This window comes from Achroia grisella, unplaced genomic scaffold (assembly GCF_030625045.1).
Source record: "Achroia grisella isolate CSIRO2021 unplaced genomic scaffold, CSIRO_AGI_Agris_v1 utg546, whole genome shotgun sequence".
Lineage (NCBI taxonomy): Eukaryota > Metazoa > Arthropoda > Insecta > Lepidoptera > Pyralidae > Achroia > Achroia grisella.
The window spans coordinates 2958325-2980163 of record NW_026712931.1 but is presented as its reverse complement, the minus strand read 5'-3'; the positions used below and the strand labels follow the sequence as shown (position 1 = coordinate 2980163).

General features: G+C 32.8%; 3 protein-coding genes across 5 annotated transcripts; 2 read left to right on the top strand and 1 right to left on the bottom strand.

Moving 5' to 3' along the window:
- Positions 1-4530: 4530 nt before the first annotated feature.
- Positions 4531-10601, top strand: LOC131848296 (uncharacterized). Of its 2 annotated transcripts, XM_059198103.1 has the most exons (6): positions 4531-4668; positions 6374-6741; positions 6819-8045; positions 8535-9335; positions 9433-9725; positions 9851-10601. In XM_059198103.1, the coding sequence occupies exons 2-6, from the start codon at positions 6376-6378 to the stop codon at positions 10458-10460; spliced, it is 3297 nt and encodes a 1098-aa protein (XP_059054086.1). In that variant the 5' UTR covers positions 4531-4668; positions 6374-6375; the 3' UTR covers positions 10461-10601. The 2 variants fall into 2 exon arrangements, with proteins under 2 accessions (XP_059054086.1, XP_059054085.1); XM_059198102.1 differs by lacking the exon at positions 8535-9335 and having other exon boundaries at positions 4534-4668.
- Positions 10602-11549: 948 nt separating this feature from the next.
- LOC131848297 (uncharacterized) lies at positions 11550-16334 on the top strand. 2 transcript variants are annotated; one of them, XM_059198105.1, is made up of 5 exons: positions 11550-11876; positions 13427-13560; positions 14864-14958; positions 15513-15642; positions 16185-16334. In XM_059198105.1, the coding sequence occupies exons 1-5, from the start codon at positions 11621-11623 to the stop codon at positions 16275-16277; spliced, it is 708 nt and encodes a 235-aa protein (XP_059054088.1). In that variant the 5' UTR covers positions 11550-11620; the 3' UTR covers positions 16278-16334. The 2 variants fall into 2 exon arrangements, with proteins under 2 accessions (XP_059054088.1, XP_059054087.1); XM_059198104.1 differs by having other exon boundaries at positions 13427-13566.
- LOC131848298 (uncharacterized) lies at positions 16307-19606 on the bottom strand. The gene is made up of 3 exons (XM_059198106.1): positions 19279-19606; positions 17057-17305; positions 16307-16539 (listed from the first exon to the last, which is right to left on the bottom strand). The coding sequence occupies exons 1-3, from the start codon at positions 19459-19461 to the stop codon at positions 16384-16386; spliced, it is 588 nt and encodes a 195-aa protein (XP_059054089.1). The 5' UTR covers positions 19462-19606; the 3' UTR covers positions 16307-16383.
- Positions 19607-21839: the final 2233 nt, after the last annotated feature.

Here is a 21839-nt window from a genome sequence, read left to right as displayed (position 1 = left end):
AATTATGAATCACAGCTGTAACCTTGAGCCCGGGATCGAGTTCACAGTCGGCACACGTAGAGTATCCTCGTTTGTTTATGACTGTGTATTTTTTATACACAAACACTGATATGTAGGTCAATGTCATAGAAATAACAAAATACTTCTGAGTAATTGCCAAATTGAAACTGATAGCTGATTTGAATAAAACTAATTACTGTTTCAGGAATTTTTGTATTTATAATATATATATGCCAAATTAAATGTATCACTATCAAATATTAATATATTACTAGTTAAACCCGCGGTTTCACCCGCGTGAATAGATAGCCTATATGTTATTCTTATGTATAAACTATATTACTCTAAAGTTTCATGAAAATCCGTTTAGTAGTTTTTGCGTGAAAGAGTAATAAACATCCATACTCATAAATTTTCGTTTATAATAATAAGATTTATTACATTTTACAAGTTTCACATTATATGTAAGTAGAAATGCTGCTGTGCGAAACATTACGAACGCGTTAACATTTTTCCTTCAGTTTAAAAGACATCAACGCGTTTTGTCATAATGTGATATGTTTGCTTATAATTAATCACTTAGATTATTTGTTGTTATTATGTATAATATTTCCGTTATCTCTTGTATTATTCCTGTTTATTTCATTGTTGTTACAGACACATAAGTGTCTAATAATTAGTTTGTAGTCTATGAAGACTACAAATTAATTAATATTTTATTTAACATTGTTGCTGTATATTTTATTTTCCCATAGAGGATGGAAAAAAAGTAATCACATATATTAAATACATAGCCAATAATTACGGAAATTCGAGGTTAGATATATCTTTGCAGTTTCAAATTTTAATAACTAACATGTACAACTACCTAACCATAACCTAACCATAAAAGTAATATCGTAATTTCAAGTTAACTATAACGAAATGATAGCTTAAGAAATAATTGAGAACATTTTATGAAAATTATCAGGTCATATGTCCTTATTGTGATCCAGAGAAAGCGGCTTATTCACCCGATATGGCGCGACGTGTAGCCGCGCGGCACGGTTAGATAATCTCATTGTGTCGTAATATAGATCCTAACATGCAATATTTAATATACGTATTATTGTATTTGGATATATATCGTGATTATGTTCTTTGGAACGTGTGGTAATCTGGTAGATAGATTACCACACGAGTCGATGAACATTATAACAATATATTTCCAAATTCCATTTTCCATATCTGATGTATGTGTATATATTTATGTCTTTATTTTATTAAATTTATAAATACATATATTCTTATTAATTATACTACCTATATTAATTTATATATGTTTGCATATATTTGTGTATATTTCATTGTGACGCGTGTTATTTATTGTAACTATTTCCACCACTCCACAATTCTTCTCAGTCACTCAATGGTTGACTGGAAGAAATCGTTCTTTTGGGATAAGTTCGCCATTGTGCACAATTATTCTTTAAGTCAATTGTGTCCTTTTATTTATTATTTTATTGTACAACAAAGTATTAGAAATAATACTGGAATGTGTTCAGTGTACGTTAGATAAGGTCTAAAATTACTATAAATAGCTATTATAATTAAGATTAAGGTAGAGTAATGAGATGTAAGAAGATCAAATATACAAGTAACATCTTCTGTAAAGGAAGGAGGTGAAAGAAGAGAATGATTAAACGAGAGCAGGGAAAATGCACAAGACCAACTCTACAATTGCATATATTTTTAGTAACTAATATCCTATATAAAACAATACGGTAATTGTAAAAAACGCATAGAAAATAAAAATATATATAAAATAGTTTCCAATACCTTCGTCATATGTTTTAGTCTCAGCCATAAGCCAATACAATATTTTTGTCACTAGAAGAAACGAATAGCACCAATTGTTTTGAATCAACTGTCATTGCATAGTGCCAGGATTTAGCAGTATCACTAGACCAAGATGGAAAGACTAAGACCAAGAATGTATGAAAAATCATTATAATATATCGTTATAAAAAAATTACTATTATGCAGACAATCACACAATATCTTGGTCCTAAGAACGTTTAAAAAAAGTCAAGGTATTTGCTATTGAAATAATATTAGGCACAACACTCAATGCCAAATCCAATATTTATAAATATCGCTTTCGCGGAAGCCCGGGCAGAGCGGATAAGTTAAGGATAAGCAAAAAAATAACACAGAAATAATCAACTTAGGAACATCGTTTATTTTTTATTTATGGCACATATAATCTTTTGCAAATATAACATGCAATATTAACAAAATATAATATATTCATATAGAAAAAAAAAATTAAAAACCTCTTCCATTATTCGTTTTACCCGACCGGGCGGGTAAAGCGAATAAGCTAGTCGGGTAAAGTGGACTAAGATGTTACTCCTGACAGTCATCGCAGAAATAACTGCCAAGTCCATCATACAATGTACAGTATCCATGTGCCCAACAGTGGCAGTCTGAGCATTGGATCCAATCATAGGTGGATCCATATACTCTTCGGTGCAGACCAGGCATGAATGAATACATCCCTTTTACTTTTTTCGTAATATTATGTATTTTTTTCTGTTTTTCCTCTCGTTGTTATATTTTCCTTTCCTTTTCCCTTTTTTTTGACATGTAAATCGAAGATTTTAGTTTTATTACCATTTTTTTATATTTTATGCCTTGTTCGTTTTTAACAGGTGTAGAAGTTAATACCATTGACTTTTGGCATCTGCATTTCTTATTAGTTTTTGAAGTAGCCATAGTTGGTATTGGCCATATTGCGTATGGCGAAATGGTAACTGTTGCTGAAGATAAATTAGCCATCTCTTGTACGTTAGACTGTATAGAGGTCGATAATACTTGGCAGATATGTTCTGTCATAGAAGAAGGACCTGGTATACAGAATGACGCATATTAGTATGGCTGCTATGGCTGGCATCAAACTCTGTATCAAACTGTGAAATATTGCCTTTTTATTATAAGGGTTAAAGCAGATAACTTATCCGCTTTGCCCTATCCGCTTTGTCCAAAACGTGTATTTCTAAGCATACCTACTTTTCTTAACATTTCAATACAGGCTCAATATAATATTAATATCACAAATAATACTAAAAACATTGTTAATCTGCAAAACTAAATCATTCCTGAGTTAACTAACAGTAAAAACAAATTAAATGAGAACAAACCTGATCGAAAATCATAAGAAAAACACTCAATACAATATTTTTGTCACTAGAAGAAACGAATAGCATCAATTGTTTTGAATCAACTGTCATTGCGTAGTCAGAGGGGTCACTTATCTATGTAGCCGCAACTTGTAACACCATCTCTTAATGTTTTTCAGAAACATCACTTATTCGCTTTACCTGGGTTATTCGCTATGCCCGGGCTTCTAATCATCGCCTATGCGTTTACATGCATATTCTTGTAGAACCCATACCATCTTCAATCAAAAAACAGCTTACACAGCCATCTGGCTGTGTATATTCCTATGTGGACTTTCAAAAGTATTCGAACGTAACGAAATTTCTTGAAAGTCCACATAGCAATAGTAAATAACAGATACCAAGTCTTCATCTATCTTTACAATCGGTCGGCTTTAGAATATTTAATATGCCAAAAAAACATAGCAAAAGCCTTGTCAAATTGCCAAAGTCTTTCAATGGTGATTTGTATACGTGCAAGTAGATACTAAACTAAAAACTAAAGAGGTAAATGTGCCTCGCGTGGGCCACAATTATGGTTAATTTGATTGGCGAAACTGATGTTTTCACAAATCGCTGTAATAAAACTGTGCTATGCAACAATGTAACCTAAAACTATAGCAAAACAAAATTAAATGGCAAACCAGAAGGAGGGTCCACCTGATATGATAAAAGGTTAGCTATAATCATAGTGCACGACAATAACGTTACCTGTAATACCCACAAAAGCTATAGTTTCAATGCAAACATTATACAATGTGTTGTATAATATTTGAAAGGTAAAATATAGATAAACCAAATATCTGTAATTTTTGTAGATAATCTGTAGTTCAACAGTATATAGCTCATAAAGCAGTTTGATTTTGTACAAAGCCTAGTCAATACCTACACACTTTCTTTGTCCCCTTTCATTATTCATCTCATACATCCACGCTGATTTCGAACTCTGTTTACAGAGTTATACCTATATTCTATTATTTCCTAATATTTGATTCAGAAGTCACAGTTAAATAATACAGTAATTTATAATGTACAGTACATCAAATATACACATTAAAAATCACAGTGCAACCGTACAAGATCCGTAAGTACGACCTCGATCTTACCCCTATTGCTTAACTTCTACTTGGAAAATACTTATGAATGAAACAAACCAAGGGTTGATCAATGAGCGTCGTAATTGACGTCATCGCCTGTACCACTATACAGCCAAATCTACAAACTATCGTGAATTCTCACCGAGACGAAGCCATATTCTGTCGCTTATTAACTAAATGTCGATGCAGTGGTAGGTGTCTCAGACGGTCGTCTTACAAAATCAGCCTGCGTGCATCTTTGCGTTCGTCGATGTATAAAGCGTCGTGGTGGTAGATTTGACAGTCATTCGGAGGCAAACAGTGCGCCGGTGCAGTGGTTAAACTTATATTACATCATCTAAAGTGATACGGTAAAGATAGCTCAAGCAAAAGTAAGTTGTTTTAAAGTGATACGTTGTTAACAATCTGGATTCAAATTTATAATAGTTCAATTTAGAAAAATAAACTGAGCCGGATACAACAAGAAAAAAGTATACTGTAACCAAATTACTACTTGCATTTTAAATATACTACCAGTATATACGAAAGTTCGATCTAGTGCAACAACTCCACCTCCTTGCACTTCGTCAAATCAGTGACACCATAAATTTTTTTCCGAACTAAAATAATGGTTTAATCATAAAAAGTGCTTAATATTGCTACGTGACTATAAGTAGCATAACTTAAATCTACACATTATCATTAAGTGTGCGTTTTTTTAATTTTACACATAAACTAAGTAAGTATTAAAACATTATCAAATACATTTAGATACGCCTCATCTACGCTAAATATAAATGTATAAATTCCTTTTCATAAATTATATTTTACCTTAACTACATATAATTAATTTTATGCAATTTTAAAATTAAACATTATATTATATTGTATATATGTAACTATATACCTACATAAGTTTGTCCGTTTACCGTTAACCTGTTTAAAACTGATCCTCGTGGATGCGTTTTGCTTTCACTTTTCTTAGAGTTACAGTAATGCGCAACAATCAGAGGATCAATTAAGTTATATAGTGAATAAGAAAGCTTATTTGTATCTCGTATCTAATTATTATAGTCTTTTATGTATGATGTTGACTAAAGGTTAAACAAATTTCTTGTTGAAAACCAAAACAAAAACAATTACGAACATAAACTATTTAAAATATAAAGAAAAACAATGTGCGAGACATTATTTTTTTAGATATCGTAATATTATTAAGTTAATGCGAATAAATGGATTTCAACTTTACAACTTTTCGATTACAACTTTCAATCTGTCTATGTATATTCCAACTACGAGACTACACTGGGCTCATAGAACTTTCATCGCAAACAGTCGTGTCATCGTATTTACTATTAATAAAACAAAACAATTAATTTCTCATACTTTCTGCGTTATTGTGTGCCGTCGTGGAAATGGCAGCTTGATTCAGATCTTTCATTATTACGAACACAATAGGAGAAATTTACATAAAGCGGTCTCGTAATAAGTAGTTCAACTTACACTGTAGTTGCATAAAAAGCAAGATGGATTTCCGAGTTATATAACAAGCATTACACGAAAATGACGCATCAGTCGAATCGCGCGACGCTTACAAATAGATGTGCCGGTTACGGAGCGACACTGACACCAATAGCACTTTCTTTCATAACAATAACAATGGTGTGACACCAATTGCATAGGCCAATTATGGCACACGCAATATCTGCCTTACAAAGTTTACTCGTCTACATTTAAGTCTGGTTTTTTTCTTATTTATTATCCTTTTTCGGTAAGCAGCGATAAATGAAATTGATTTCCATGACTAATATATTACGACGATGTTGTTTACTAAGATCCAATCCTATACGTAACTGTATTCCAAGTTAATACGCGTGAGAGTGCTTTCGCTAGCCCACGCCACGCCAGCTAGGCTGCGTCAGCTCTGCCGCCACAGTGCGCTGACATTATGGAGAGTTATATAACTTCAGACTGTCACGCGAAAGTAAAAGTGATTCTTTGCCTACCAAAGTTTCGAAACAACGACATGCTTTATAAATGTGTATTAAATCATATCTAATTATATCCCTTCTCACCATTTTTTATTACATTTTTCAGAAATGCGGTGGTTTACATTCAGCTGCATATTACTGTCATTGCTATTAGGAAGTACTTTAGCGGAATGGTCATGGGGTGAAAAATCAAGCGATCAAACTAAAGAACTAGACAATCAAAAATCTACAGAGTTACTGCAAGGAGAGAAATTGCCTGAAGCACAGGAAAAAAACTTTGAGTCTAACAGCACTGTGCTTGATGATATCGTTGACGAATTGGTCAGCAGCAAACAAGGCAGAAGTTTGGGTGGTTTTGATGGTGTTGATGATGTGTACAGCGATCCCACAATCAAGGAAGCCTTGGATGCAGGTGATGACGCTGAAGCTAGAAATCTTATCAAAGGACGTCTCTGCACACTAGGGCTTATTGAAGTAAGTGTAAATATACTACCCACTTTTACAAAATTTTCTAAACTAAAATTGTAGCACTAATTAAATTTTACTTTTAGTGTGACGAAGAATCTCAGGAAAAACGTACTTACTTGTCACCCGATGAACTAATTTACGCCCAACCAGTTGATATAAAACCTGTTGGTAAACCAATTGCATCAATCCCTGTACGTGGACCACCTAGAGCTTATGGACCTCCAAAACCAATGCCATATCCGTCCCGCCCACAGAAGATTCCACCAAAGCGTGTAGGATATGGTGGCAACTACGCGAACAACTACCGACCAGGTTTTTCTGAGAAATACGGCGTTGCAAGCAATAACTTTCAATTTTCTCAAAGCAGTGGACTATATAGTGGACATGAATCTAACTACGTAACAAAGCCGCCAAGCTTTCCTAGTGAATCTCCATATGCCTTTGAAAATTCTAAACCAATTTACAACAAAGGGCCCATCACACAGTCTTCCAGCAAAACTGAATCAGTTGTACAGCAACATGTTCACCATCACTATGTTCATGGTGAGGGTGATAAAGAACCAAAAGTAATTATTAAGCCAGTAGCAATACCAGTAGGATCTATTGGACACCTAGAATCTATCGGAAGTCTAACCTCACAGTCACATGCACAACAGTCAACCGATATAATAACTGGAGGTGGAAATGATTTTAGCAGCGTACATTCAGGTGGTTTTAAACCTATGACAGGGGGCTACTTAGAAAACAAACCAGTTTATGAAACTGACACAATCTATGGTTCTCAATATAGTCACAATGGTTTTAACAAAGGTAGCTCTAATATTTTAACACAGTCTTTGCCAAACCTCAATTCTAACAATGGTTTCGAAGATCAAAAATACGGCAATTCGTTGGGTGCTTATGCTACTCAAAATAGCGAATTTTATAAAAAAGAGTTAAATGTAGGATCTACAGACAATTTATACAACCGAGCTCCCGCTACATTTGGTCAAAATAATGTATATCAAAATAATTATCATGAAGCTAAAGCTCAAGGATTTGACTGTGTCTGCGTAAATTACGATCAATGTCCTAGTCAAGAAATTATTGGCCGTAGAGATGATTTGTACTTACCCATTGATCCACGTAACAAAGGAAGTGACATCACTGCTTTAACGGAAGAACAATTGGACAATCTTACAAAGGTGGATGCCTCTGAAAGCATTGTCGAAAGAAAAGGAAATGATACAGAAACTGATGTAAAAAAAATAAGCAAACGAGAAACCAAAGATGACGATAGTACTACAGAATCTTCAAAGGAAATTCAGCCGGTATGTAAACTTTACTTACTTTTCATAACAAAATATTCAAAATTACTAATATTTTTTGCCAGATGCATCAGTATTCCATTTTATCATTACTTCCATGAACTATTATACAATCATAACACTTATTTGAACTCGTTTATGTGTGTACAATATATAACATCAGTGAAGTATAATTTAATTATGTTTCATCATCATTTACTATATAAAGCTATGTCTACACTTACTTCATTTACTAATTGTGATCTCAAATATAAATTGAAATAATATCAATAGTTAAAAATATATTTTAAAAACAAATTGTTAATGTAGACCTAGCTTAAAATTGGGGTAACCTCTGTTCCATTCGGTCCAGGTTCGTTTTAATTATTTGTATTGAGCTACGTCCGTTTGTAACAGCTTACAAAAGAAACACTAAACAATGGGCACTTACATGAAGCTAACACGAGGTAGAAGTAAAGTTTCGTTTACTATAACAAATAAATATGACCGCAGCGCCTCATTGGATTGGCCGGATATGGCGGCAATGGCGGCAATAACAACAAACAAGTGCAGCCCACGTTTGGTGTCTCTTTTGGGTTGCCCCAACCAACATATGGTGGATATCCCATCAATCCTTTTAACTCTAATCCTCTTTATAACCCTTATGGTCCAGCTCTTAATAGCGGCGGTCTTAATTTGGGCCTAATTTCTGTAAATCCTTTATTATCAGTTCAAGTTTCAAAAAATGATTATGGTGAAAAAGTAGTAAAGCCCTTTGTAAATTTACATGTGACCCCTAACGAACACGTAGTAGATAAATTTAAGCACCTATTTCATGAAAAAAAATTGTATTTACTTAATAAACATGAGCACTATCACCACTTTACACATCCTCATCATTTTAATCATTATCATAAACCAATTCCTCCTCCTTATCCCCATTATCCCCAACATCATGGTCCACCAGTCTACTCCCCGCATTACCCACATTACAAAACCATTTACACAAATAATCATCCATATGATGGTCATCCCGAAAATCACGGTAATGATGATTACTACGATGACGAGGATAATGTAGGACACTATGATGACAATAATGATTACCTTAATCAAAATTATGGTTTTGAAAGATCAGCAAATACTAGTGCAAATGATAGACAAAGTAATTATGCCACAAGATATTCTTATTCCCGTTCCTTGACCCTCCCACCAAATCATGGGGCAAGCCGCGGAGGCCAAACCGTTCGCTTTCCTGAGAATAGAAAGAAGAGAGAAATCAATATTGAAAACCTTAATAAAAATATAGAAGAGGTAATCCACAGCCAGTAATCCATCCATCTATACCAATAAAATTATACAGGTTTATAAAATATTCACTAGCTGACATGGTTTTTCATTTAAATTTCAGCGTCAAGGATACATAGGGCAACAACCTGTTCAACAGTGCCGCCCAAATCAAGTTTGCTGTAGAAGACCACTTCGACCTCAAGCAGGAAACCGAGGCCAGTGTGGTATCAGACACTCCCAAGGAATTAACGGCAGAATAAAAACTCCAACATATGTCGATGGCGAAAGTGAATTTGGAGAGTATCCATGGCAGGCAGCTATATTAAAAAAGGATCCAAAAGAATCTGTCTACGTTTGCGGAGGAACGCTTATTGATGGGCTTCACATAATCACAGCAGCCCATTGTATCAAATCGTAAGTATAACCATAAATAGTTATAAAGATATACGTAAAGTTTTGTTATTTATTATTATAATGTATCATCATAATAACTTCCTATTTTATATAGAAAAACTTATATTTCCGTTTTACCATTTCAGATACAAAGGATTCGAATTGAGAGTACGCCTCGGTGAATGGGATGTTAATCGTGATGTAGAATTCTATCCTTACATCGAAAGAGACGTTGTATCGGTACACGTTCACCCATTATACTATGCCGGTACATTGGACAACGATCTTGCTATTCTCAAATTGGATCATCCAGTCGAATGGACAAAATATCCGCATATCAGTCCCGCCTGCCTGCCTGATAAATATACAGACTACTCTGGACAGCGATGCTGGACAACTGGTTGGGGCAAGGATGCGTTCGGTGACTACGGCAAATATCAAAATACTCTAAAGGAAGTAGATGTACCCGTACTGTCTCACGGGCAATGTCAACAACAGTTAAGACAAACCAGATTAGGCTACAATTATGAACTAAATCAAGGATTCCTTTGTGCTGGTGGAGAAGAAGGCAAAGATGCCTGCAAGGGCGACGGTGGTGGCCCATTAGTATGCGAACGTGGCGGTACTTGGCAAATTGTAGGAGTGGTCTCGTGGGGCATTGGCTGTGGTCAAGTTGGAGTACCCGGCGTCTATGTCAAAGTAGCCCACTATCTAGACTGGATCTCGCAGATTACGGGCAAATTTGCGCCATACTGAAACTTTCTATGAAGTCACAAATACGACTGAAGACAACCCATAATTATATTTATTTCTAGGTATTAGACCTATTTATTAATTATAATTTATTATATTTTAACTTTGGAAGGTAATATCCAGAGATTACGAGTAATTGCTTATGCAGATATTATAAAATATAACTAAAGTGAAAATTTACTTATGCCTTTTTTTACTTATACCTCTGTTGATTGTAAAAAGACACCACATATACCTAAGTACTACATATATAGAGGCAATGACTTTTTAGTGGAGTAACTTGAAACAGTCATATCTACTCACTATAAAGTTCATACTCGTAGCGGCGTGGTAAGCTAGGGCAATGTGCTCCCTCTAATATTATTGAGTGATGATGAGTGGCTCATCCGTCATACTCGTGAAGGGTGTTATTATGCTAGGTGGACTATTCGGGTTACGGCCACTGACTAGACTATTTCCTTTTGACAAATGTGTAAATTTGAATTTAAAATTGAAGTTGATTTTTTATTAACATGTACAAGCTTGTTATAATAGAAAAGAATAAGAGCAGAATTTCTTGTCAGTTCTTCTTAGCTCAATAGCACTACAATCTGACGGTAGGTACATTATTTGACAAATCATAAGATTCTGTAATACCTACATGAATAAAAATATTTTTATTTTGATTGATTTTTACAGATAGTTCTTATAATTCATTTGTTTTCATTCTAAATTTCATAATATCGAAAAAGTTTGCAGTGATTATGTACTACTAGTACATAATTACTGCAGACTTTTTCGATATTACTAATAAGATAAGCACGCATAATTTCTACATAGCAAAAACGGAATAGATAGGTAGGTACTACTGCCACGAAACATGTTCATTTAAAGTATCTGGAGTATCATTATATACGTACCTGTAACAATAAGTCAATATATATATATGACTATGTACACAAATCTTTTACTGTACTATATATTACGATCCAACATATTATCAAGAAACTCCTTTCATTATTCGTATTTGACAAGCATTTATTTGTTGTCACAATTGATCGATGATTTGTTGACTTATGATCTGTATTACTTAAAAAGTTTCAACAGTGTATTTTTCTTTGTACTTCCGTCATATTAATTAGTTAATTATTAGACAATAGAATAGACTGTGGCTGTCCTATAAAATGGCAGGAAAAACAACAGATCGAAAGGGAAAAAACAAAGACGCAAAACCAATATTAAACGAAATCACTGGCACGCTAACAACATTTACACTACCTGAGAGTTTATCTTGCTCTGAAGTGGAATTTCCAGTACTTATAAAAAAGACGACCAAAGCAAACTGGCTTGAGATATTAGAAGAGAGTAATAATAAATTAAAGGAAATTGAGGAGTATACAGAAAATAAAAAAGACCCCATTCCAAAGGCTCCTTTTCAAAGTAAATTTACTTATTAATAGAGAACAATTTATTTTAATAATAATAACCCCATTCAATTCACACAGCGCCATCTAGGCAAAGCTTGTGTTACTAGACAACTGACAATAATGTTTAAATATAGGTATAGGTATTTGTTGTAAACACTTACATAATATATACATAGAAAACACTCAGCAGTCATACCAATACAAATTATTGTGCCGTTCGAGGAATCGAACCCGCGACCATTGGGAGTAAAGCAATGTGTTAAAGCATATGCGATACATAAGCGAGACTATAGAGGCCGTCGATTCTTTTTTTTATACTGAGTAGGTGCCAAAAAAGCATACGGTCCGATTGCAAATGTTTACAGTAGCCTATGGATCTGAAAGGATGACCAGGATTATCACGTGCGTGTTGCCGACGGATAAGAAACCTTAAAATGCCCTTCTTGAAAAACCCTTCTAATAAATAAATAAATAAATAAACCCCATGCGGTAGTGTCTCCAAAACACCTCTGCAGGTCGTTCATTTAATAATCTAGGTGTATGCGGAAGGGAATCCTCTGATACCGCACTGTCTTCTGTCATCTCTCTCCTTAGATTAAAATAACGTAATTCAGGATATGAGTATTTAGCCCAAAATGGTAAAGGATTTTATTTCGAGTCTACTTTCTAAAACCCACGTTATGTAATATTATGTTATCTGTGCCCATGTAGACAGCTATTTACAGAGTGGTGGTACCTTAGTCGCACCTATTTCAGCGGCCAAGCCGCTTGCTTTTAAAAATTTTTTCCTAGGCGTCACATGATACATATTCAACAGTGTTTTTATACCTTACCTCAAAAGTTAAGAATAACATAATCAACAATCAACATAGCGCTGTTTTTGACTGAATTTTTTACTTATATTTATTAAAAAATAAAAAGAATGTTTCACAGTTTTAGTTTATTTTTATACCCTTTTCCAAACATATATCAATAGACAGCGATCAATCACATTTTTATTATATTTATACACGACTACCTGTGCCCGCGGTTGCACCCGCGTTTTATTTCAATATAAAATATAGCCTATGTGTTATTCTGATGCATAAGCTATAAAGTTTCATCAAAATCCGTTCAGGGCATTTTTGCATAAAAGAGTAACAAACACTCGCAAACTTTCGCATTTATAATATTTCTAGCTGTCCCGGCAAACGTTGTTTTGCCATATAAATTAATAACGCTATAAAAAAATAGGAGTTGATGATAGAAGGGTGAAAATTTAGGATTGTATGTATTTTTGTATGTTGTATCATAAAAAAATAAACTAAAAATTTTGTCTAAAAAATAAAAAGAAAAATTTAGGGGTGGACTACCTTGGCCGATTCTTAGACCTACTCAATACGCTCACAAAATTTCATGAGAATCGGTCAAGCCGTTTCGGAGGAATATGGGAACGAAAACTGTGACTGTGACTGAGAATTTTATATATAAGATTTATGTTGAAGTCTTAATAAGATCATTATTATTTTACTTCACTTGTATAAGAAGTATAATTCAAAAAACCTTTAACACTTTATTACACAGAAACTGAATGTGACTACATACAAAATGAAGTATTTGTATATCTTATACCTGCACTAGAAGAAACATTGAACAAAGCGAAGATTTGGGATGCCCTTGTAAGGCAGAAATGTTTCTTCAATGGAATAGATCACATGGTCCAAGTAATTTTTAAACGATGTTATATCAGTTTTTGTTATAATATTATTGTAGAATAAACATATAGTTGAAATATACGTATATATTATTTATGTATTAATATTTCCATCTTGCATGTTCTACTAAATGTTTATCAAAAACTCTCGGATTCCATTAGCTGGATTATCGGTGTCTCCATCACCGGGGAATGATTGGAATGGGTTTGTTAGTAGACTAATAACTTTACTGCTAGCAATATACTACGTCAGGTTGACCTCCATGCAGTTCTCCATGGAAACCTGAGAGACACTATCGCCTAACTGACCTGACCTCATTCTCATCTTATCATCCTCCACAGGTGACCCGCCACCGTAATCCATTAGCCCATGTGTACCATTCCATTAACATCAATTTGACAACCTCGGTGGTCTAGCCATCTAGCACACCGCTTTACGTCCGAAGATCGCGGGTTCAATTCCTCATACGGCACAAACATTTGTATTTACGAGTATTATTGTTTGTAACGACATGGGTGTATTTTATGTATAATCTGTATCTATGTATTTACGAAAAAAAATCTATGTATTTGTATCAGTTATCTAGTACCTATGGGACACAGTCACCTAGATACATCAAAATAATAATTGCATTTAATAATGTCTAGTAAGACAAATTCAATATTGTCTACTAAGCACTGCTGTGTCTAAACTGTGTCACCCCACCTTACATTTTCCTATTGTTATTTAGTATATAAGATCATTATTTCTATGTAGATATTGTCAGTTTATTATCATCTGTAATATACATCGTCTCAACCAACAACATCGTATCATTCACCCGCAACAGTACCCATTACAGCATTAGCTTTAGATAGCTTAACTTGGGTATAGATAGCGCTGTGTGAATTGTCTTGAGATTATTATTATTATTTAAATATACACAAATGTAAAGACTTTTTTAGTAAAAAAAATAGAAAATTTTTAAGCGTGGAACATATTTGAACACAAAATCTATGAGTCATGGTAGTAAACCATTAGGAGACGATGCTATCTGTTTTCTCCGTCTGCTGACTAAGTAGATATCACATAATCAGTGCCGAAAATTAGACATGAGCTGTACTTAATGGCTAAAGAGCCTAAGATTCGAGATTAGCACCAGATCCCTGTTCGGAACAGCGATGTTGTGCATCGTTGTTCTGAACGGGCATCTGGTTAAGATGGCCATGACGATTGTCAACCACCAGGAGGATTGATAACTACATAAGAGACGAATAGTATAGTAAGAAAAAAAAATTTTGATAGTTAAATATAATTAATTCTACAGGTCTTATGGAACAATAATCCTCGTTATCCAGAACGCAAAGACAACAATTTACATTTGTTTAATATGCCATGGATTCGAAAATACCTTAAGGACAAGTAAGTAAATTATAGTTATTCTTACATCTGTAATTATTACTAACCTTTATTTATTATGACTGCCTCGGCGGTCTAGCGTTTTAGAATAGATACCGGTTTACTTCCAATGATACAAACATTTGTATTCAGAGTATAATCGTTTGTGTCATTGGCTGGGTATTTTCTATGTATATTAATATGTATTTACAGAAAGTTTTTATATCACTTGTCTAGCACATGGTAACTGAATCGAATATTGTTCTAACGGGGTATCCCTAAGCTATTCCTAACTTTGTAATGATATTAAAGTTGTTATACCTTAACAAATTGGTTTAACTATTATTTGTCTATGTATGGTAAAATAATTGAAAATTACAATGTTATAAAATTCAATAGCTTAGGAGTAGCAAGCCACAAATCAATTTTCGTATTTATCCTATGACAAAGCCCACAATATATATTACTATTCAATATACATATAATTTAATGATATTGGAGTATGTTACAAAGTTTGTCTGCAATGGTTATCTTCTTGTCACTTTAGTATTTTAGTGTAAAAGAATTTCCACTTTTAGCCCACGGCCCTTCTACCCCAAATCTTGGCTATGGCCTGAAAACTATGCTGCTACACTAATACAAAAAACGGTGCGCCAATACTTTGTACAACGTGAGGATGACGTGCAAGAAATGCGCGGCTTTTGGAAGGTATTAAAGGTTCCTACATTCAAACTACCTGATTGATATCGTAATATGAATATCTGCTAGTTACTACTCATATTATGATATCATTCAGGTAATCAGCGCCGTAACCAAAATCTCTTATATACCACCATGGTATACCATTAGCGCAGACAGATGCACTATTTCATCATGATCCATTAAAAAAACATTGTATGATTCCATTCTCATAAGCAAGTCCATAATGCACTTCATGGATTCTATTTTGGTTTCGTTCTCCTAACTTTATGTATATACATATAATAAATTACATAATGTCTGACAGTATCATGTAAGATTTACGATAGGTTCTTACCTGAATAAGCGTTTATTTATTGTACCGATATTTTTTAGTCTTGCTTTATTTAATTTATACAGTCATTATATTAGGCACAACTCTACAATTTTGCTGCGAGGGATAGATTACGTGAAATTCTATTCAGGCTAAATGAGTGTTAACTAGTAATAGTATTAACTACAGTTAACTGCTGAAATTTGTGCACTTAAGAATAATCTATTGATGTTTTCAGAAACTTGAAGTGGAGCGCACGGTCCCTAATATGGACACGAATCCATATTTGTATAAAAAATTTGCTTCCCTCCAGAAGTTCCGTAAAAACTGAATAATAAAATAAGAATAATATTCATTTCCAAATTTATTTATTACTATAATTTCACTTCCTAATATTTTCTAAATGATTACATTATTACTATATAAATTTATTTCTTTTAATTAAGTGGTACTCCCTCATATAATGATGGACTTGCTGGCTTCCCAAGCCCCATAGTAAACACAAGTGTAGGTTTTTCTCCAGGCTTTGCAATCCTTTGTACTCTATTTGGACTGTGCTGATAGGATATTGGAATAATAAACTCCTTCATTGGCTGTTAAAGTAAACAGATGTGATGTGTAAGTTATAGTACAAATTACTATAAGTAATTGGAAGTGCACCTTAACAATGTGTTTAAGCTGACTTTTTAGATCATTTTAAGTCTGCTTAATCATAAGTTAAGCTGTACTTCCAATTATTTTATTCTTATCACCAGATATATTTTTAATGCTTCATATCTCACATTCAAAGATCTATCTCGTGTACCATAAGGAATGCGTATATTGAGTAAAAAAAGAAAATCTCATTCTTATTCAAGGAGTAATTTACATGTACCTTCTGCTATCAAGAAATTACACTTGCTTGAAAAGTAACAATTTAAAAGAAGATAGCTATAATAGGACATTGCAAGATATACATAAACTCTTGACAAGTGACAACTTATACTACTCAATTCTAGAATATGAAATTATACACACATTTGTTAAAACTAAATTTAAATCTGTGGTTTTAGGTAGAAACAGAACATGATACATTCAGACCGGAGATACGGTAGTTAAATAAATACACACCTCTAATCCTTTTTTCTCATGATCTTTTACAATGAATTTTCTCATTAATGGCGGCATCTCTATTGTATTTGGTAAGATCACCTCACTGGGTTTTTGAACTTTGTCTACAGAAGCAAACAAAATTTCTTCTTCATCTTTTGGTATTAATTTATAATCTGGTTTATATGATGTCCTATATATTTCTGTCAGGTTTGGCAACTTTTTGCCTCTGAATGTTTTCTCAACCCATATTCTCACTCGACGTCTTTCCTGAAACAAATATCAGTATTTATGTAATATTGTTGAACTTGAAAGTAATATGCAAAGAATGCTATTTCTACAGTAACTTTCTGAATACAAAAGTATGAATTCTTATAAACTATGACTAAAGGTACTGTATTATATTTGTTGATTCTAAAAAAATATAATTAGTATTATAAAATACTAGTATTTTTTAGTCTAGGACAATTCACACAGCCCTATCAAGTCCCAAATTAAGCACAGCTTGTACAACCAACACTAAATAACTACTAAACCTAAAAATTCTCAGACACTGATATATTTTACTTATGGATACTTAAATAATCAAGGATGGTTTCTATCAGGTGAATGTGTGATCTCTCAAATTTCTTGCACATACTATCAACAACAGCAGAGCCTGATACACTTTAACAGAATAGTCAATTAAATCTTCACCATGGCTAAGCCAGCCCTTTATTTAACCAATAGGACAAGACTTTATTTAAGCCAAAATCTTCAAGCTTTATGACTTAAAACTTTCGCTGTAGATGACTCTCGACTAGGTACAGATACAGGTGCATGGTGAGCACGCCTGCCATACTCAAAACAATAAGGTAGTATACTGCATCACACGGACAAAAAAGAATAGACAAACCTTTTTTTGTTATAATTAACTGTTGTTTGGTATTCAGTAATGATTTCTGATAAAGTTTTTTATTGACGCCACTCAAGCATATACACAGAGTGCATACATATTTTAGAAAATATAGTGACCATACTCATACATACAATCATACTAATGAATGCCAATCTGTGAATCAAAGTGCAAAGTATCAGAAGGGAGGTGTGCTAAAGACTCTAGATCACAAATACTGCAGGTATGAAAATTATTGTTTGTTATCCAAGAGCAATGCCTTTCAGTCACATTTAGATCTATCAATAGTTTAGCTTTAGCACCATTATGATGTACATGATAACTGAATTGTTAATAAGAATATTCACATTGTGGAGACAAAGTGATTGTTAGTTGATTAATAAGCCCATTGCTAGCATGTACCACATCATGTTGACCTCCACACGTTTCTCCTGGAAACCATAGTGGTAAAGTGGCATTTGCCAAGATGAGCTAACATCTATACAACAAATAAATCTGGGATTTCTAATGATAGGAACTCATGGTGAGTGGACCTGACTTCATCTTATTATAATAAGATGAAGTCAGGTCACTGATGCTCCGCCAGTGAATATCAATACTTAAAAAAATTATCTAGAATCTAAACATTCCATATAAATTGTTTGTAGCAGTAAATTTACTTTAAAGCAAATCAATGAGTACAATAAAAATGGAACTGAAAATATATGACAAAATTTTTTATTAGGGGAGTATTTATCAATGTAAAAGCCAACAGGCAAACTTAACTTACCATGTATACCATTTAATGTGCAAAAGTATAAACAAATAAATAAAAAACCATGAAACAATGATTTTCTATATGATTATCTTTCTGTCTGTGTGTATGTACATGACAACCTCAGAATCGGCTTAACAGATTTGGGTGTCATTTTCACAAATGTATGTTCGAAGCTAGAGTTTCTTGCTTGGTTTATTCTAATCGGTTTCAAAACAAAAAAAATATAAGGCTACAAGGTTGCAGGTTCGGCTACAGCACATTAAAATTATTAATCTATTTAACATTGAGACTAAACTAGTTATAAAATCCAGTTTGATTTAATTAATTATATATGTATTCTAAAAATAGGCATTTAATTGGTAAATTAGAATTTCTTCTAAGAATTTAATTTCTAATTATGGTTAGGATTATTAAGTCTCTTTACAATTATTGCTAAAAGTTGTATATCACTACAGTTAAGCTACAGAAGGTAATTGTTAGGTTTAAATAAGAAGTACTTAATTCCTAAAACCAAAAATAAATGTAAGGAACAGATTTTTACTATAAGTCAAATATAAGTAAGATTTACATAGAAGTAAAAATAGTTTTTACCTCATCTGGACAGGTCTCTACTTTCACAATTTTCATGAAACTAGGCTCCGGGTATCGCTCAAACACCGACCTAACAATAACTCTCCCAACCCCCATATTCTTCAGATTTCCAACTATTTCCCAAAGTGTCTTGCCTTTAAAATTAGTTGTTCGACCCACATATTTTATAACAGGGGTAGTCATTTTTCTAGTAAATATTGCTGAAATATCTACCAATTTAATTACTTTATGTATACAATTTGAGAAAACACATGTCACAATAATACATAACTATTATGAGACAGACTATAGTCTGTTTCTGTTTTTTATCTGAGATAAATTTGACATAATCTATGTTGCCAGCTTTTTGTGATTCTTCAATAGTGCTGCTGCACTATCGGAAATTAATACTAATTACCGATTTATATCTGTTACTCTCAAATATTATGTAGGTGCTTATATAGCACGAATTTACACAATAGTTATAAAGTATTCCATAAAATGAACTCTAGTCTTTTTTTAATTCTGCAACAATTTAATTTGACGTTTCCGATGTTGCCAGGTTTTAACATTTTTTGAATAAGCACTTTCGGAAATTAATATTAATTACCCTTTTAAATTATTTACTATTAGATTACTGAAGTATGCTATTATAGTGTTTATTTAAAACACATTAACAAAAAATTAATAAATTAAAGGTATTAATGAATATAACATTTTTCACTAAAATAAGGCTAACTGCCATTTTTATAAATAATTTAAATAGGTGTTCTATTTAAAATATTTATCCATTTAATAGGAAAAAAATGTTGGTTTGTAGCTTAATATGGTAAAAATTTATATCTGTACGTAAACGACAAAAAAGTATTTTTATGCTGTATACTACAACGACATTTATGGAAACACTAGTACATGTACGTAATTTTTAAAATTCTGTTGTGGAAACGTTTTTTAAAGCTGTAAAACTAATATGTCAGTATAAAAATTTCCAATTAAACAAATCGGTATCGCAGGTACATCACTACTGCACCATAGGTGGTATCATTAATTGAAAATTTGACGTTTACTTAATTTAGTCTCCGGGATTAAAAATCAAACTATAACTATTTTTTTTTATAAAACAGAAGACCTTCATATAATTTCATATTTAATTAGACACACCGATTTAAAATATTAAGCTGTTGTTTTTGTGAAACAAACTAATAGTTATTAGCTTAAAACCGTAATCATTATTATATGTACGGAAACTGCAAAAACGTATTACATAGTATAAAACGAAGTCGCTGTCGCTGTCTGTCCCTATGTATGCTTAAACCTTTCAAACTATGCAACGAATTTTGAAGCTGTTTTTTTAATAGATAGAATAATTCAAGAGGAAGGTTTATATATATAATACATGTACACCCGTGCGAAGCCGGGGCGAGTAGCTTTATAGTTTTATAAAAATAATGGAAACACTATGTACATATACATAAATTTTAAAAGTATATAAAGCAAACGTAGGAAGCTTTAAAACTGTTAGGCCTGCAATGAAAATCACTGGCAGTTTTATATATATGTTTACCCATATCTATAAAATTGGAGTGTCTGTTTGTAATATTCAAATAACCGTTTTTTACTACATAAATATGAAATATAAATACGGTACATACGCCAAAATAATACTGTTTTTAAATGTTTGCCTACCTCTTTGTTCCGGCTAATCTCTGAAAGGGCTGGATTATGATGGAACTTTTTTTGCGAGGTTGGCTGATGTAATAAGGAGTAACTTAAGCTATTTTTATTTTAGAAAAATTCTCTAATTCCTTTTTGTTAAATTCGACGCGAACGAAGTCGCGAGTACAGCTAGTATATATATAGTATGTAATTAGTCTCACAAACATTTTTGGAATTTGGAACCCCTTATATTAAGTAAGTACATTTGTATCATTGATCATTGTCGGGCCTATTGCCTCAGCAACCTTTATTTTTATTCATTGTTGTCGAAAATTAGTTACTATCATGTGATTACTGTCTCTAACTAAGTATATTTGCAGGTGCTCCACCTTAGGCTACTTTTATTTAAGAAAAAATCTTTTATTTTAGAAAAATAAAGTTAAATTCTACGCGAACGAAGTCGCAGGTACAGCTAGTTTAAAATATAAGTATTCGTTGTATCTATTGTTTATATACACTTCTATCGCTGCATTTTCCTATATTAAACGTTATATATAATAGAGAACACTGCGTTTAGGAAATACTAAAATAAAGTAATCCATTTAATAATAATTAAAATTTAAAATCCAAACAAAAATACATTTTTGTGGTTTCGGTACACCTAGTATTTTTTACAGTATTAAGCTATTAAATTGACGTACATATTTTTTCTTTCAAACTTTAAATATTTTAGACAAGTGTTATGAAATATGAAAACGAGCTCAATAGTTTTATAAAATAGGCAGTTAATTTTTATTTTGGTGAAAAATATGTCAACAGCCCTATATTCATTAATATTTATACCTTATTAATTTTGTGTTAATACGTTTAAAATAAACACCCACGCATTATTTCTGAGTAACCTATAAAAATAGGTCAACTCTATT

What these genes read in the sequence shown, in the direction of transcription:
- LOC131848298 (XM_059198106.1), bottom strand. Translation starts at nt 19,461, where the DNA reads ATGACTACCCCTGTTATAAAATATGTGGGTCGAACAACTAATTTTAAA. An exon ending in TAGAGACCTGTCCAGATGAG is followed by an intron (nt 17,306 to 19,278) that starts GTAAAAACTATT and finishes TATTTGTTTCAG; the next exon opens with GAAAGACGTCGAGTGAGAAT. An exon ending in ATGAGAAAAAAGGATTAGAG is followed by an intron (nt 16,540 to 17,056) that starts GTGTGTATTTAT and finishes TTACTTTAACAG; the next exon opens with CCAATGAAGGAGTTTATTAT.
- LOC131848297 (XM_059198104.1), top strand. Translation starts at nt 11,621, where the DNA reads ATGGCAGGAAAAACAACAGATCGAAAGGGAAAAAACAAAGACGCAAAA. An exon ending in GAATAGATCACATGGTCCAA is followed by an intron (nt 13,567 to 14,863) that starts GTAATTTTTAAA and finishes TTAATTCTACAG; the next exon opens with GTCTTATGGAACAATAATCC. An exon ending in AAATGCGCGGCTTTTGGAAG is followed by an intron (nt 15,643 to 16,184) that starts GTATTAAAGGTT and finishes TGATGTTTTCAG; the next exon opens with AAACTTGAAGTGGAGCGCAC.
- LOC131848296 (XM_059198103.1), top strand. Translation starts at nt 6,376, where the DNA reads ATGCGGTGGTTTACATTCAGCTGCATATTACTGTCATTGCTATTAGGA. An exon ending in GCACACTAGGGCTTATTGAA is followed by an intron (nt 6,742 to 6,818) that starts GTAAGTGTAAAT and finishes TTTTACTTTTAG; the next exon opens with TGTGACGAAGAATCTCAGGA. An exon ending in GCAGCCCATTGTATCAAATC is followed by an intron (nt 9,726 to 9,850) that starts GTAAGTATAACC and finishes TTACCATTTCAG; the next exon opens with ATACAAAGGATTCGAATTGA.